Source organism: Triticum urartu, chromosome 5A (assembly GCF_056163025.1).
Source record: "Triticum urartu cultivar PI428250 chromosome 5A, HENAU_Tu73, whole genome shotgun sequence".
Lineage (NCBI taxonomy): Eukaryota > Viridiplantae > Streptophyta > Magnoliopsida > Poales > Poaceae > Triticum > Triticum urartu.
This window is the reverse complement of record NC_141877.1, coordinates 81,046,045-81,060,061: the sequence shown is the minus strand read 5'-3', so window position 1 is coordinate 81,060,061 and position 14,017 is coordinate 81,046,045. Positions and strand designations below refer to the sequence as shown.

Here is a 14,017-nt window from a genome sequence, read left to right as displayed (position 1 = left end):
GAGCGGGTACGGCCCCGGATCTCCACAGGTGCGGTGGCTGAACGCTTGGGGCAGCCCCGGAAGGGGTGTCTGAGGAGGTCGGAAGGCGTGCACGAGCCTCGGCAAGACGCGCATCGAGGTTTTCCCTCGCGCGAATAGCCTCAATCTGAACTAGCGGGGGGGGGGGGGGGCAATCTCTCCCCGCAACACTATGGTCGAGTCCGCCGCCACCTTAGCGAGGTGGTCCAAGCGGAGCCGACTCCAAGGCGGAAAACGAGCACGTAGCAGGGGTAGCTGGGATGGACAGGGTACCCCCTATTGTTCAAATCTGCAAGGTTATATTACCCCTGTCTTATTGTTATTAATTAATTTAGTGAATATACCCCCGGCCCGGCCGGGTTCTTGGCTATATGGATCTTCACTTAGGTTGATGGTCTTCATCTAAAATTTTGGTTTGATGGAGGACTGGATTGTTGGGGAGCAATGAAAAATAGAGAGGAAGGTTGGAGGAAGCAACGGTGGACATGAAATATGAAATCGAAAAGAAGCATCGCTGGGGGAAGCCGTGCCATTCTCATGATCCTTCTCATAGAATCGCCACTGTAAAAACTGTCAGAACAGTGTAATGTATTAATCCCTCAATCGTTGTTACTGACTGAAGAAACACGGAATTCCATAAAATGTCAGAACACTGAAATATATTGGTCCCTCATTCCCGACTCACCGCCGTCCCGGCGATCCACGGTCTCCTGCTGTCGCTAGCTTTGACCCCCTTCTCTTTTGCAACAAATTAAAGCCGCAGCTGGACGGATATCCTTTTTGTTGGAAGCATGCGTCCACGCTAGCCTGTGAGCAGTGGGGTTTTGGCACCGTTGATGAAATTCCAAATTTGCAGAAGAAAAAGGGGGGACGCTACTGACCTGGGGCCGCCCAGTGCAGGTTTGCTCCCATGCCCACATGTCACACCGCGGGCAGTTTCTACTTGCTCACGCCAGCTTACCATTTACTCACATCGGACAGTAGGGTTCGGCTGTCATCCTCAGAAGCTACCCTCGTCCTGCTACGATCCTGACCTCCACCACCAAACTTCCAAACCTAATTCTCCTCACCGCCGGACTAGCAGCCGTCTCTGGCAAAGGAGATGGAGGCCGGCGGTAGTAGTAGGAGGAGTGAGACTACCAGCAGGAAGAGGAAGTCAGCTGCACTCGAGGGCGAGGGCAGTCCGGCTCCGGCGCCGGCGCCGGCGGCTGCGCCCGATCCCGGAGCGGCTGACCACGATGGTTGTGGAGGCGGGCGAGATCTCCACTTCAGCGACCTCCCCGACGACGTACTCCGGAAGATTATTTCGGTCCTCCCCATGAAGCAACGCGGTCGCACGCAGATCCTCGCGAAACGGTGGCTTCCCCTCTGGCGCTCTCTTCCTCTCAACATCGACTGCGGTGAAATCGCCCGTTCTAATCATGGTAAGGTCGGTGATGTGTTATAACGCATAATTTCCTCCCACCAAGGCGACTGCCACCGCTTCTGCATTCGCCCATTCTTGGTCACGAACATGGAGAACGATGCTGCCGTGGACGCCTGTCTCCTGTCCCCCGCTCTGAATAAACTCAAGGAGCTTGAGTTCTACCGTCGGCCGTGGCACAATTGGCAGCGGGTGCCGCCACCGACATCTATCTTCCGTTTTTCGCTCACCCTCTGTGTCGCCCAATTCAAGGGCTTCACTTCCCGCAGACTAAGAAGCTCGGTCTTGATTATGTCTTCCTCTCGGAGTTCTCACTCAGCAGCATGATTGCCAGCAGCCCTTCTCTCGAGGTCTTGCTAATTATTCGGTGCAGTGGAGCCCGTTGCCTCCGGATCAATTCATTTACCCTTAGAAGCATTGAAGTCGGCAATTCTTCGCCAGATCCATCCATGGAGGAGCTGATCATCGAGAGTGCCCCTCATCTTGAAAGATTATTCCATCTTGATCAGAACGAGGATTTGCATGTATCAGTGCTCTCGGCGCCTAAGTTGGAGACCCTAGGTTGTTGTACTAACTCCACCAGGCTCGTGTTTGGTTCCACAGATATTCATCAGGTAACTAATCTTCTTCATTTTTACCATCCTCAGCCTTCCATATAACTTGCATTTCAGTGCATACAAAAATTACATATGCTCTGCAAACCTATGTATATTATTGTCTAATGTTGGATTTCATGCTTTTATGAAGGGACCGCGCATTGCAATTGGTAGCCTTTCAACAGCACTGTGCAGAATCAAGTCTTTGCATCTCTGTATGCGTACTCTATGTTTGGACATGGTTATTGAATTGATGAGATGTTTTCCGTGCATGGAGAAGTTGTACATTCAGGTGATCATTGTTTCACCGATAGTACATTTTGTTTGATTACTTTATTGACCTACTTGTTGTTCTGAAGTTGTTATGTATTTGGTTTGTCAATGTTCTTTTCAGTGCGAGAAATCTGGGACGAAGAATTTGTGGTGCCGTAAACACCGGGACCTTCTCAGATCTTTTGTCATCCGTCTAAAAAAATAGTTTTGGATTATTATCAGGCCAAAAAATCTGACATTGATTTTGTAACCTTTTTTGTACTGAATGCTAGAGCTCTAGAGTTGATGACGGTTTTAGTCAAGAGCAACGATGAGGAGTTCTTGGCAAAACAGCGTTAGAAGCTTCTGCTAGAGAGCAAGGCTTCAGATGGGGCTGAAATTTATTTCGTACTCAAGGTGGACGCAAATCCTGGAACATATGGTATAAGTCTGTGATTTTGATTTAATGTACATATGGATGTGTGTTGTATTGGTAACTCATGAGCTTTTCATATTAGCGAATAAAAGAATTTAAGATGGATGTGTGATTGGGCAATGCATATTTGGGCAATTAGTATTTAGAATGCTTTCCCAACCGAAGTCTCACTTTCAACGATAGTTGGAGTTAACTCTCAAAAGGCGAAATCAAACAAAAGATACGCAAATCCACCATGTAAACACTCGGCATAGGCAATTTTAGCGAATTCATATAACCATAATGTACTTTTCACTTGTTTTCCTCAACAACAACAAAGCTTTTAATCCCAAACAAGTTGGGGTAGGCTAGAGGTGAAATCCACAACAAAGCCTTTTCACTTCTTTTCCTAAAGATGAAAAAAAAATATTAAACCTTGGAGATCCATGCTTGGGTACCATGGAACATAAAGAGTCGTGTAATGCACAAACCGGCCTTGGGAAAGAAATGATTGTACATATCTGACACTAGTGGTTTTAAATGACTGTTGATTTATTTTTCTTTCTGAAAAAAAGATAAAGTGGTTGTCTTCCAGATTTTTCTAAAAAGGACCAACCAATCTTCTAGAAATTATCAAAAAAATGCAAACATGACTTTGAGCACTTTGCAGTGATATCATTAAAATCTAACCAATAGTCAAATTCCTAGCTAGATGAGGTCTATCAGTAACTTTCAAGGTATTGAACAATTTAATTCAATAATTGAGTGGTAACTGGTAAAAGATAATTCAAACGAAGTATATATGTTTATAAATCTTATATGATATAGCTAAAAGTTGCTGAACGATTGTGAAATATTGACTCCTCGATGGTAGTGGGAATAATATTAGCATAAGCTGCATAACATGAATTGCGCCTATGAGGCGCTATGTGTACTATTATTTACTCTATGATGCTTATGTATTAACACCACTGTGTGAATGGGGGTAATCCTCCTTTTCGAAAAAAAACACTCTGTGTGAATGGGGGTTTCTATTGAATCTGTACTAATTATATGATCAGTCTCATCACATAGAGGAACAAATATGTGAAGTGGTAAAAAAGGATAACATGCGGTTTTTTCATTGCAAACATGTTTTTTTCTTCACAAAACAAGGAGTACATGTCAATACACATATAAAGGAGAAGATAGTGCATAGTGTTCTAGGATGCAAAATAAATCATTACGTATAAATCACATGGCTGTATAGTTGTTGTGTTAATCAATTGAAAATGCTTTCACATCTACATATTTGGATGTGGTTCACCTAGTTATTATTAGACCTTTCTTGCTCATTTTCGAAACAAAACAATAGCTCTTGGACTACGATGGAGGGCATGCAGGCCTGAGTATTGTACTATGTAACAATGTGTTTCTTGTGCTAAGAAAATGGGAGCAAAAAAAGATAGGAATACCAAGCTATAGTTATGTCACTATTGTCATACGATGATTCAGTTCTGTCTTCCATTGTAGAGTACAACAGTATTGCAATAATATTTTAATGCTTATCAAACAAATTGACAAAAGTAAAGTTGAACTTTATTATATGCTGGGTAGGCAAATACAACCATTTGATGAAATTTTCAGTTCAAGAGAAAAAGAAAACTAAAATTATGTAGAAACTGAAAATGGGCAAAGACCGTCATATTCATATAACCCCAGTTTGTAAACACATTCAAATACGGGTCAATCTACATAAGAAATGTTGCTTTATCAGAGTAACGAACATAGGTTTGGATGGGATCAATGACTTTTTATCAGGCTCCAACAATGAATAGGCCTGCGACAGAAATGTTTTGCTATAACTGAAATACTATTGCACCTACACGGCAAACACAATCTAACAATAAATTTAAGGTATTTTTGGGTAATTTCTTAAACCATTGGGTTCTTGGTTTCTGATATGCTAAATCGGGGTTAGAGTTCCTTTATTGACATTTTCTAGTATTTCTCTGAACTTGATTTGTAGCATGCATGTTTATTCGAACTTGCTTTTATGAAGACATCTTAGTGTAGCACAGCCGCGTGCAGGCAGACAGGCAAGCATGCATGAAAAAGTTCCTTTGGACGGGCATCACATATGCAAGGGACTGCTCCACGGGAAAGCTGCAGAACATGGCATACCATTTATCCAGGCCACGATCAGTTTTCCGTCAAGTAGTTTTTTGGACGGAAAGCACATCGGCCAGGCAGCACGACCGTGCTCGTCTCGCGCCCGCAGCAGGACCGAGCTCGTCTCGCGCCCGCAGCAGGACCGAGCTCGTCTCGCGCCTGGTGCCCGGGATGGGTCGATGGAGGCCAGTTTTGGTTGACCTATTGGGTTTCGGCATTGGGGGCAGCCCAGGGGAAAGGAAGGCCCTTTCCGCCCGTATCTTTGGTTGCGGTTGCGGTGGGTCTCGAGGGAGGTGGTGTCAAGGTCTGGGATGCCGGGGTGGCGGCCCTGGTGGTGGTTCCCCGGTGCTCATGGGCGGAGCCTGTGGTTAGGTGCTGCCCGATGACCATGGTCGTGTGGATGGTGTGGTCTCTGGGGTGTGGCGTCAGGTGGTGGTGAGTGTTGGCCGGGGTGAAAACCTGATCTATCTTCGGATGGACCCGCGGCGACAAAGCTTGTTTCCTTCTTGAAGGCGTCGTCGAGGCTCTCATTGCCCGTTTTGTTCTTTCAGGGGAAACACTGATCCTCGGGTCGGGCGGTGGCGGCGCTCTGGTGTCGTAACCTTCCTGAAGGCGTCGCCTTGGAGCACACGGTTTGTCATATGTGGCTTCACCTCTTCGCGGTGGCATGCTCACAGTTGAGGACTCCGGTTGCTCTTGTAGTACTAGGGGTAGTGTTGCTGCGCTCAGCGCCTTTGTATCGTACCTTGGGCGTGTGCGTGTGTTGTGGTGGAGTGCGTTTGTATCTGAGTTGTGATCGGTCGGTGCTTTATATATAAAGCAGGGCGAAAGCCTTTTTCAGTAAGCACATCTGCAATGGCTTGTTAAACTGTTATACGGTTTCCACTCGTGTCATCTACGGGAGGAGCGATGCCGGAGGGGGGGGGGGCAGAGTATATATCACTCTATCGGGACATCATTGGCTTCCTTATTTGCTGAAAGATTAGACTCGTTGAATCTGTGCCTTTGGTGCTGGATGTGGCCTATTGGTAGTTAATATCCATGCATATGTGCCACATCCGCCAATCTGGGGTTGTTGGTCATTACCGTTAGTGCATCGCAACCGAGGCAGAGCGGGTGCATCATGTGAATTGTTGAATTATGACGCTTGGCAATCAAGTGTGTTTCTCCTGCAAATAACGTTTGAAAATGGCCATAATTGATGTGTGAGTTTTTCGTATGCCCCTTTCGCTTGTGATGGCATACAACTAATGAACATAACTTGCATGCATTGGATATAGGAATACGTGCGAGTGAGAGGGGAGACGAGAAAGTAGCAACATTTTTATTATCAACACTAATAAATCTAGCCTGCGGATGGAGGAAGTATTTATGTTTTGCTTTCACACTGCAATGCTACCAATGATTACTTCTTTATCGCTGCAATTTCTATTTCGTAATGTGAAAACTGGTGCCGCTAATGCCTGCCATTGTGTCCCCTAAAACAAATCATGAATATATGCTTCTAACACTATTAATGATGCATTATAATTGCATGTCCGCGTCCATCATAGGGATGTGATGCTTCAAACAATACAAACCCTTCTTTGTAATCCTTAGTTGGATTACTCTTTAAGAAGCAGACGCATTTAATTTTCTTCCTTTGTGAACAATTTTATTTCTTCTCTCCAAGAAACTCCTCTTTGTGGATCATGCACCTTTGGGTAGTGTGAACTGATTAGTTAAGTTTGTTTATATTATTGGCACAACTTGGTTAATTAATTGTTCTACCGGAACAAATAAATACCCAAATTACAATTATCAGTTTACTATGGATACGATACAGTGCAGTTTTCAGTTCTTTCCTGTGAAACATGTTAGTAACAGATCGAGTTCTTTTGTAGATTTTTTTCAAACCGAAGCACTAGATTTACCACATCTAATTAATTAAGAAGAGGAGAACAGAGTTTGGTGGTTACATGACCAAAAAGGTCAAAAAACAAAGAGATCACTCTCCCGGTATTAAATTACCCAAATATTTTGCCCCGGCAAACACCCAGAGCCTTGCTTTCTCCTTGATCGACGCAACCACTTGCTGGGCAAGGAGGCCCCTTGTTGTAAAATACTCTCACATTCCCTATTGCCCACCAAACAAGCATCTTCAATGAATTGTACACCTTCATGTTGGCACCGGGTAGCCTACGACAAGAATCTTACCACTTTGGCACTGATGAAAGAGCGGACCAGGTGCTACACTAGTAGAAAAAGGGCTATTTGTCCCGGTTCCAGAGGCCCATTTGTCCCGGTTCTGAAACCGGGACTAAAGGGTCGGGACTAAAGCCCATCACCTTTAGTCCCGGTTCGCTTACGAACCAGGACAGATGGTGCTCCATGTGGCCGCTGCGGCGAGTCCAGACAGGAGGGCCTTTGGTTCTAGTTGGTATCACCAACCGGTCCCAAAAACCATCCAAGCGTCAGCAACTCAGGAGCTGGGGTTTTTGTTTTTTTTGAAATGCGGGGGGGGGGGGGGTGGGGGTTTTGGAGGGTTAATTTAGGGGTTTCATGTATTGTGATAGCTAGCTAATATAGAGAAGTGACCTCTCTTATCTCCGTGCTTGGTCGACGGTAGGTACTATACGTATAGAGAGAACTCGACACGCTAGCTAGTAAGGAAATGAAGGAACCATTAAGTACACAAGATCGCCATGAACATATACAGCGACAAGTGATCGACCTCTCCTTCTTCGAAAGATTGGTCGAATAACAACTTTTCGTATATCTATCCGACGCTACTAGCTACATACATACAATGTAAGATATCTTACAATCCCTAACATCTGAAGTCAATTTCCACATGGTATCCTCCGGCTGGATTGATGACGTGGTCAAGAAGAATCCCGCCAATTCCTCTTGAATTGCTCGTATGCGATCTTCTGGTAGGAGTTCATCCCGCATCTGCCAGATCTAAATTGAAGAAGAGGGTCAATACATGTGTATGAATGAAACTCAACACAAATGATGGTAATAAAATAAAATTGTGAATATTTTTGCTTACGCACTTCATATTGTTTTTCAGAGTAGCCCCGCTTATTAGAGGTTGTCGCATTGTAGATGAACTCACAAACGTAGTATCCACAGAAATCATTCTCGGCTTCCTGCCACAAGCACTTTACGAGAAATAGAGGTCAATCAAACTGATAAACAAGCATGATAAATGGTATTGATGAAACTAGCTAGAATCAATGGGAGATGCGCGAAACTAGGTAGTAGTACTTATGCTCGGGTGTTTAAAAATCATAGCTCGGTCGGCAGTCCCAGAGAAATTGTGGTGAACTCTTTCCAAACCCTGCCAGACAAAGAAAATAATTACTTGATATCGGGAAATGAACAAAGTTGTTGATATGGTACGATAATGATCGATTGAACTTACTTATGGAGCATTCGAGTAATTTCCGCATAGTCCTCGGTATCTTTTCGTCTCGAGTCTAAGACAATTACTACTCACGGCTCAAGCTTAATCTCTAGGAGAATAAAGTGGAAGCTCCGCATGCATGCACAACTTATCAGTTACATTACTATAACCTCGAGTAATAAGGGAAACCAGATATGCACAAGCCAGTAACACTCACTTGAAATTAATTGTAAGGAAAGAGTATTTTATCTTTGCTTTGATTTTTGAGAAATGATTGTAGCAAGTTGTCCTCGGTTTCTGTGATATTCTTTCTAACCGTCCATTCATGTATGACATTTGGGTTAATGAACCCAATGTCATAGATTTGTGCTTTTTTGCATATGGCGATCTTCAATCTGCATAATATAGTGAGGATAATTATATATACATGCAATGAAAGAGCTGAGCTATATATAGAGACTTAATTATAGAAAGTAGTACTTACAGATGGTAGCAAGCCACTAATAATTTTTCGAGTGCCTTTTGATTGTAGAACTGGAAAAACTTGTCAAAATCAACAGTTAACCGATCTTGTCCAATGAAGTCGTGGCCCTCTCTAATTCTCATTGACAAAGCCTCCTGTCGGTGTCAAAACCGGCGGATCTCGGGTAGGGGGTCCCGAACTGTGCGTCTAGGCCGGATGGTAATAGGATGCAGGGGACACAATGTTTTACCCAGGTTCGGGCCCTCTTGATGGAGGTAAAACCCTACGTCCTTCTTTATTAATATTGATGATATGGGTAGTACAAGAGTAGATCTACCACGAGATCGGAGAGGCTAAACCCTAGAAGCTAGCCTATGGTCTGATTGTATGTTGTGGTTGTTGTCTTCTACGGACTAAAACCCTTCGGTTTATATAGACACCGGAGAGGGTTAGGGTTACACAAGGTCGGTTACAAAGGAAGAGATATCCATATTCGTATTGCCTAGCTTGCCTTCCACGCCAAGTAGAGTCCCATCCGGACACGAGATGAAGTCTTCAATCTTGTATCTTCATAGTCTAACAGTCCGGCCAATGGAGATAGTCCGGCTGTCCGGAGACCCCCTAATCCAGGACTCCCTCAGTAGCCCCTGAACCAAGCTTCAATGTCGATGAGTCCGGCGTGCAGTATTGTCTTCGGCATTGCAAGGTGGGTTCCTTCTCCGAATACATCACAGAAGAATTTGAATACGAGGATAGTGTCCGACCCTGCAAAATAAGTTCCACATACCACCGTAGAGAGAATAATATTTTCGCAAATCTAATTTGCTGACTTGTTTTGGCACCATGACGTTATCTCATGGCCCGGTGATTATTCGAACCGTTTCCTTTAACTAGCCCCACACATAACGCGAGGCAGTTTTTCGACACGTCTTGTCAAAGCAGAGATCGTGTCCCCTTATTACGGGATTCTCATCAATACGGGCATGGGTAACCCAACCGCGCCATCGATTACGGTGCTTGGGGGATAAGCGAGTTTTATCAGGCAAGTGGGGACGCTTGGTTTCGTCCACCCATATAAGGGGATAAGGATTCACCTTTCTATCCACGCCTTCATCCTCCTTTGCTCATCCATTTCCGCACACTCGAGCTCTAGCGCCCAAGTACGCACTTCCCACCTCAACCTTCTCCAACCATGTCCGGAGCAGGAGGCAGGTGGATGGTCTCCTCCATCACGGAGGGAGACATCAAGAAGCCGAGGAGAGCTGGATACCTGCCCGACGACATCGCACACCGGCTCCTAGATGAGGGGCAGCTCATCCCCACCCCCAGGCCCCATGAGAGGATAGTGTTCCTCACCCATTTCCTCCGCGGACAGGGATTCCCTCTCCACCCATTCATCCGGGGGATCATGTTCTATTACGGCCTGGATTTCCATGATCTGGCCCCGAACTTCATCCTCAACATCTCGGCGTTTATCGTCGTGTGCGAGGACTTCTTCCGCATCAAGCCCCACTTCGGCTTATGGTTGAAGACCTTCAACGTCAAGCCGAAGGTTGTGGGCGGCCGCCAGGCGGAGTGCGGAGGCACCATGGTGGGCAAGATGCCCAACGTAACATGGCTCGAGGGCTCCTTTGTGGAAACCATAAAGGGGTGGCAATCGGGGTGGTTCTAAATCACCGAGCCGCGCGACCCTGCTTGGGCAGCGGCCCCCGAGTTCCGATCTGGCATCCCCACGTGGCTCACCTCCTGGAAAGAGAAGGGCCTGTCCTGGGGTAGTTCGAGGGAGCTGACCGGACTCCAAACATGTATTCTAAACATGGTGAACAAGAAGCTCAAACTTGTCAACGTGGTCCAGGTCATGCTCCACCACCGGATCCTCCCGTGCCAACAGCGGAAGTTCAACTTGTGGGAGTTCGACCCGGCACAACACTGAACTCTGAACAGGCTCTTTGACACAACTCGCGAAGATGCCTGGAGGGTGCTGTTAAAAAGCGCCGAGGTCCCCCCTCCCATTACTGAGGATCGTGGATTCAGCGGGAAGCGCCAAGCCAGTGCGGTAAGCTGCTTTACCTTTCACATGATAATTAGTTTTTATAGATTGACTCCATGCGGGATCTAAACTCCCGTACCTTTGACAGGACTGGCAGGAGACGGCCGGACAGATCGACTGTCTGGCTCCCTTGCCCGAAGGCCCAGTAGACGCTCTTCTGGCGAAGATGCTGACTGTGGCCCCTTATACGGTGCTGGAGAAGACCAAGAAGGCCAGGGGAACCCGAAAGAGTTCCCGACGCCAGGCGTCGTCGGACTCACCGTCCGATGACTCTGCGGCGCACTCCTCCCCCGAAGACGAGGAAGAAGAAGAAGATGCTCCCCCCCCCCCCGGCTGGGGGAGAGAAGAAAAGGAAGGCCGCCCCAACTAGGGAGGGCCGAAGGGTCCAAGAAGGGAAGGACTCTCGTTCCGGACAGTTCCACCGCCACCGACGAAGGCGAAGACGAGTGGTTGCCCAAGGCCAAGCCCGCGGGGAGATCGTAAGTATTCGGATACCAGAGTAACTCATAGCATTCCTTTGTCGCACTGCTTTCCCTAACGCCGAACATAATTATGCAGGCCACCACGAGCCAGTATCGATGTATCATCGGACGGCTCCCTAGGCTCGTCAGACATGGATAGCGATCCAGTCCTGACCGCCACCTCCCCTCATCCTGCCAACGACGCCGAGGTATTGTCTCAAGAGGCACCGAATCGAGGGGAGACAGTCCCAGAGGCGCCTCAAGGCGACCTTCCAGACTCCGGGAGCCGAGGGGATGAGGCCCCTGAGAGCTCCGAGTTCGGCCCTCAGCCGAACACCGCGCCGGAACCTCCAGCGGTTCCAGGCTCGGGCAGGCGGCCTCCTTCTAAGAGGGGCAAGACGCCTATGCCGGTGACCGCTGTCCATCCAGAGGCGCCAGACAATCTGCTAGAAGTGCTTCGCAGCGCTTCCATCGACGAGGAGCACCGTACTGTTATGAGTGCGGTGGTCCAGAAGGTTCAGTCCGCCAAGAGCGGGTTGACTGAAGCCTGTGCCAGCCTTCTAATAGGCTTCAAGGTAAGTGTTTTAAAATGTAGTAGAAATATTACCGCATAGACAGTAGCCCCTGATGCTTTGTTCGGTGTTCACAAAGAAAAGCCGAACATAGGATCAAATAATATCGCAGGAGTCTAATATAAGTATGTCAATATGCATATGCAGGCTTCGCTGCTGGCGTCCGCCGCACTGACTGCGGAGGTCGTCGTACTGAAGCAGGACCTCGAGGGGTCCAGGAAAGAGCTCGGCCTTGTCAAGAGGCAGCTCGAGGAGAACAAGGGTAAGTAATACCCTGTCTATAGATATGTACATATAAAAGAAGACGCGATTGCAAAATGACAGGATCCTCGTATATTTGCCAGGGGTCACGACCGAGGTGGCGACCCTAAAGCAAGTGCTAACCAAGGCCGAAGATAAAGAAGCCAAGGAGCGCACCGAGCGAGAGAAGCACGAGGCTCGGGTGGGCGAGGTGCAGCAAGAGCTCCAGGCTCTCGTGGCGAAGCACGAGGCGTTGGAGCTTGACTCAAAGACGCGGGAGTCTGAGCTTGCCGCGACCCTCGTGAGCGCAAAAAGTGGCAAGGCCGAAGCCCAAAAGGCCCTCCAGGAGATCGACGCGATGAAGAAGATAGCGGCGGGTAAGGCTTTCTATATGCAAAGCAAACATGTAAAAGTAAATTACCGATTACTTACCCGAATCCGGAGCTCTCCAGGAGCATTCGCAGATTTCCCTCGCAGCGTGTCCGATGCCGCACAATTTTACCAGGCCGAGGATGGAAGCTCAACGGAGAAGCTGTTCTGGTCTCAGTATGCTAAGGCCGAACTCCCGGTGCCAATGAGCGACCAGCTGAAGAAGATGGTCGAGCTACATAAGGCGGCCGATCGGGCCATGAAGAGCTTTATAGTCCGGCTGTGGCCTGGCGACGCCCTTCCGAAGGTGAGGCGGCTTGTGGATGCCTGCCCGCGGCTGGAGGTCGTCAAGCGATCTGTCTGCATTGAAGGTGCATGACGGGCTTTCGCCCGTGTGAAATTGCAATGGGTCAAGCTAGACGCCATGAAGCTGATCAAGGAGGGTCGCTGGAGGGCAAGGAGCACCGCCACCCCGAGATGTACTACGAGGGTGTTCTGCCGGGTGCCCGTCTCATAGCGGACGAGTGTTCAAAAGATGTAATATTTGAGTGAGACTTGCTCGTTTTATCCTATATTTATGAAAACTTGTTTCATATGCTCTATGCAACACTTGTTTGAATTTAAAATATTACCTTCTGTTTGGCTATTTATCCAACCTGAGAGATGGCTAGTCCTCGGCTTCTTTCCCCATGCCACGAGTGCTGGGGTGTTCGGGATAAACCTGAGCACTCTTGTTCCCATGTTTGGGTCCTTCGAGGGAGGTGCTCAGCACAGTGAATAAGGCAACCAGACTAATAATGCTTTATCACTCTGACTTAGCCATAGAATTCTATAATTTTAAATTTCAGCGAAGCACCTGGTATTCGGAAGGCCGAATTTGGGGCGCGATACACGCCTTTAAGCCAGACAGGGCCGACCCCTCGCTCTAAGCGGCATAAGTCTTTAGGGACTCGAAAACCTCGCCGAACAGCGACCAGTCTCTCGCCTTATCATGACAGTCAGTTTTAGCTTTCTCTACTAAGGTGCTGAACCCAGCAGAACCGGGGCACAATCGCAGTAGTTCTCCTAGAGCTACCTTAGCCCATAGAGCGGAACGTAAGGTACCAAAACATAGGATCCGGGCAAACCCAACATTTAACCAAAGACATGATTCGGAGCCGGTGCATATAATGCTATAAATTCGGGGTGCCACACTTGTGAAAGTGTTCGGACTTTTCACACCGTATTGTGGGGTACGTAAGCCCCTGGTGTATTGGTTGTACCAAAGTGTACGGTTGCAAGGCGTCATTAATGAACACATAGATATATATAACAAGAATGCAATAATAGTCGTAATGCCATGCATTGTTCATTCAAAAAATTGCATTAAAGCAGAGTGATACATATAGTGTGATAGCCAAAGAGTAGGACTATGTCCCTTCCAAGGGCAAGCTGAGGAATGATATTAAATCGAATATTTCGCTCGTTACTGTAATCCACCTGGGAATTCCATGGTATGACGTAGTTATCTGCCTCCTTGGTTGCTGCATCATGTGTTCGGCAATAGTGCTGTCGGACAGTGTTTCCAGAGATTAAGGTCCTCAAAAAAAAGAAAAATAACCAAACGAGAAGCCCAT

General features: G+C 47.2%; 1 protein-coding gene across 1 annotated transcript; it reads left to right on the top strand.

Moving 5' to 3' along the window:
* Positions 1-954: 954 nt before the first annotated feature.
* LOC147970393 (uncharacterized) lies at positions 955-2,717 on the top strand. Its single transcript, XM_087522644.1, has 4 exons — positions 955-1,442; positions 1,694-2,055; positions 2,189-2,329; positions 2,432-2,717. The coding sequence occupies exons 1-4, from the start codon at positions 1,121-1,123 to the stop codon at positions 2,513-2,515; spliced, it is 909 nt and encodes a 302-aa protein (XP_087378770.1). The 5' UTR covers positions 955-1,120; the 3' UTR covers positions 2,516-2,717.
* The last annotated feature ends 11,300 nt before the right edge of the window (positions 2,718-14,017 follow it).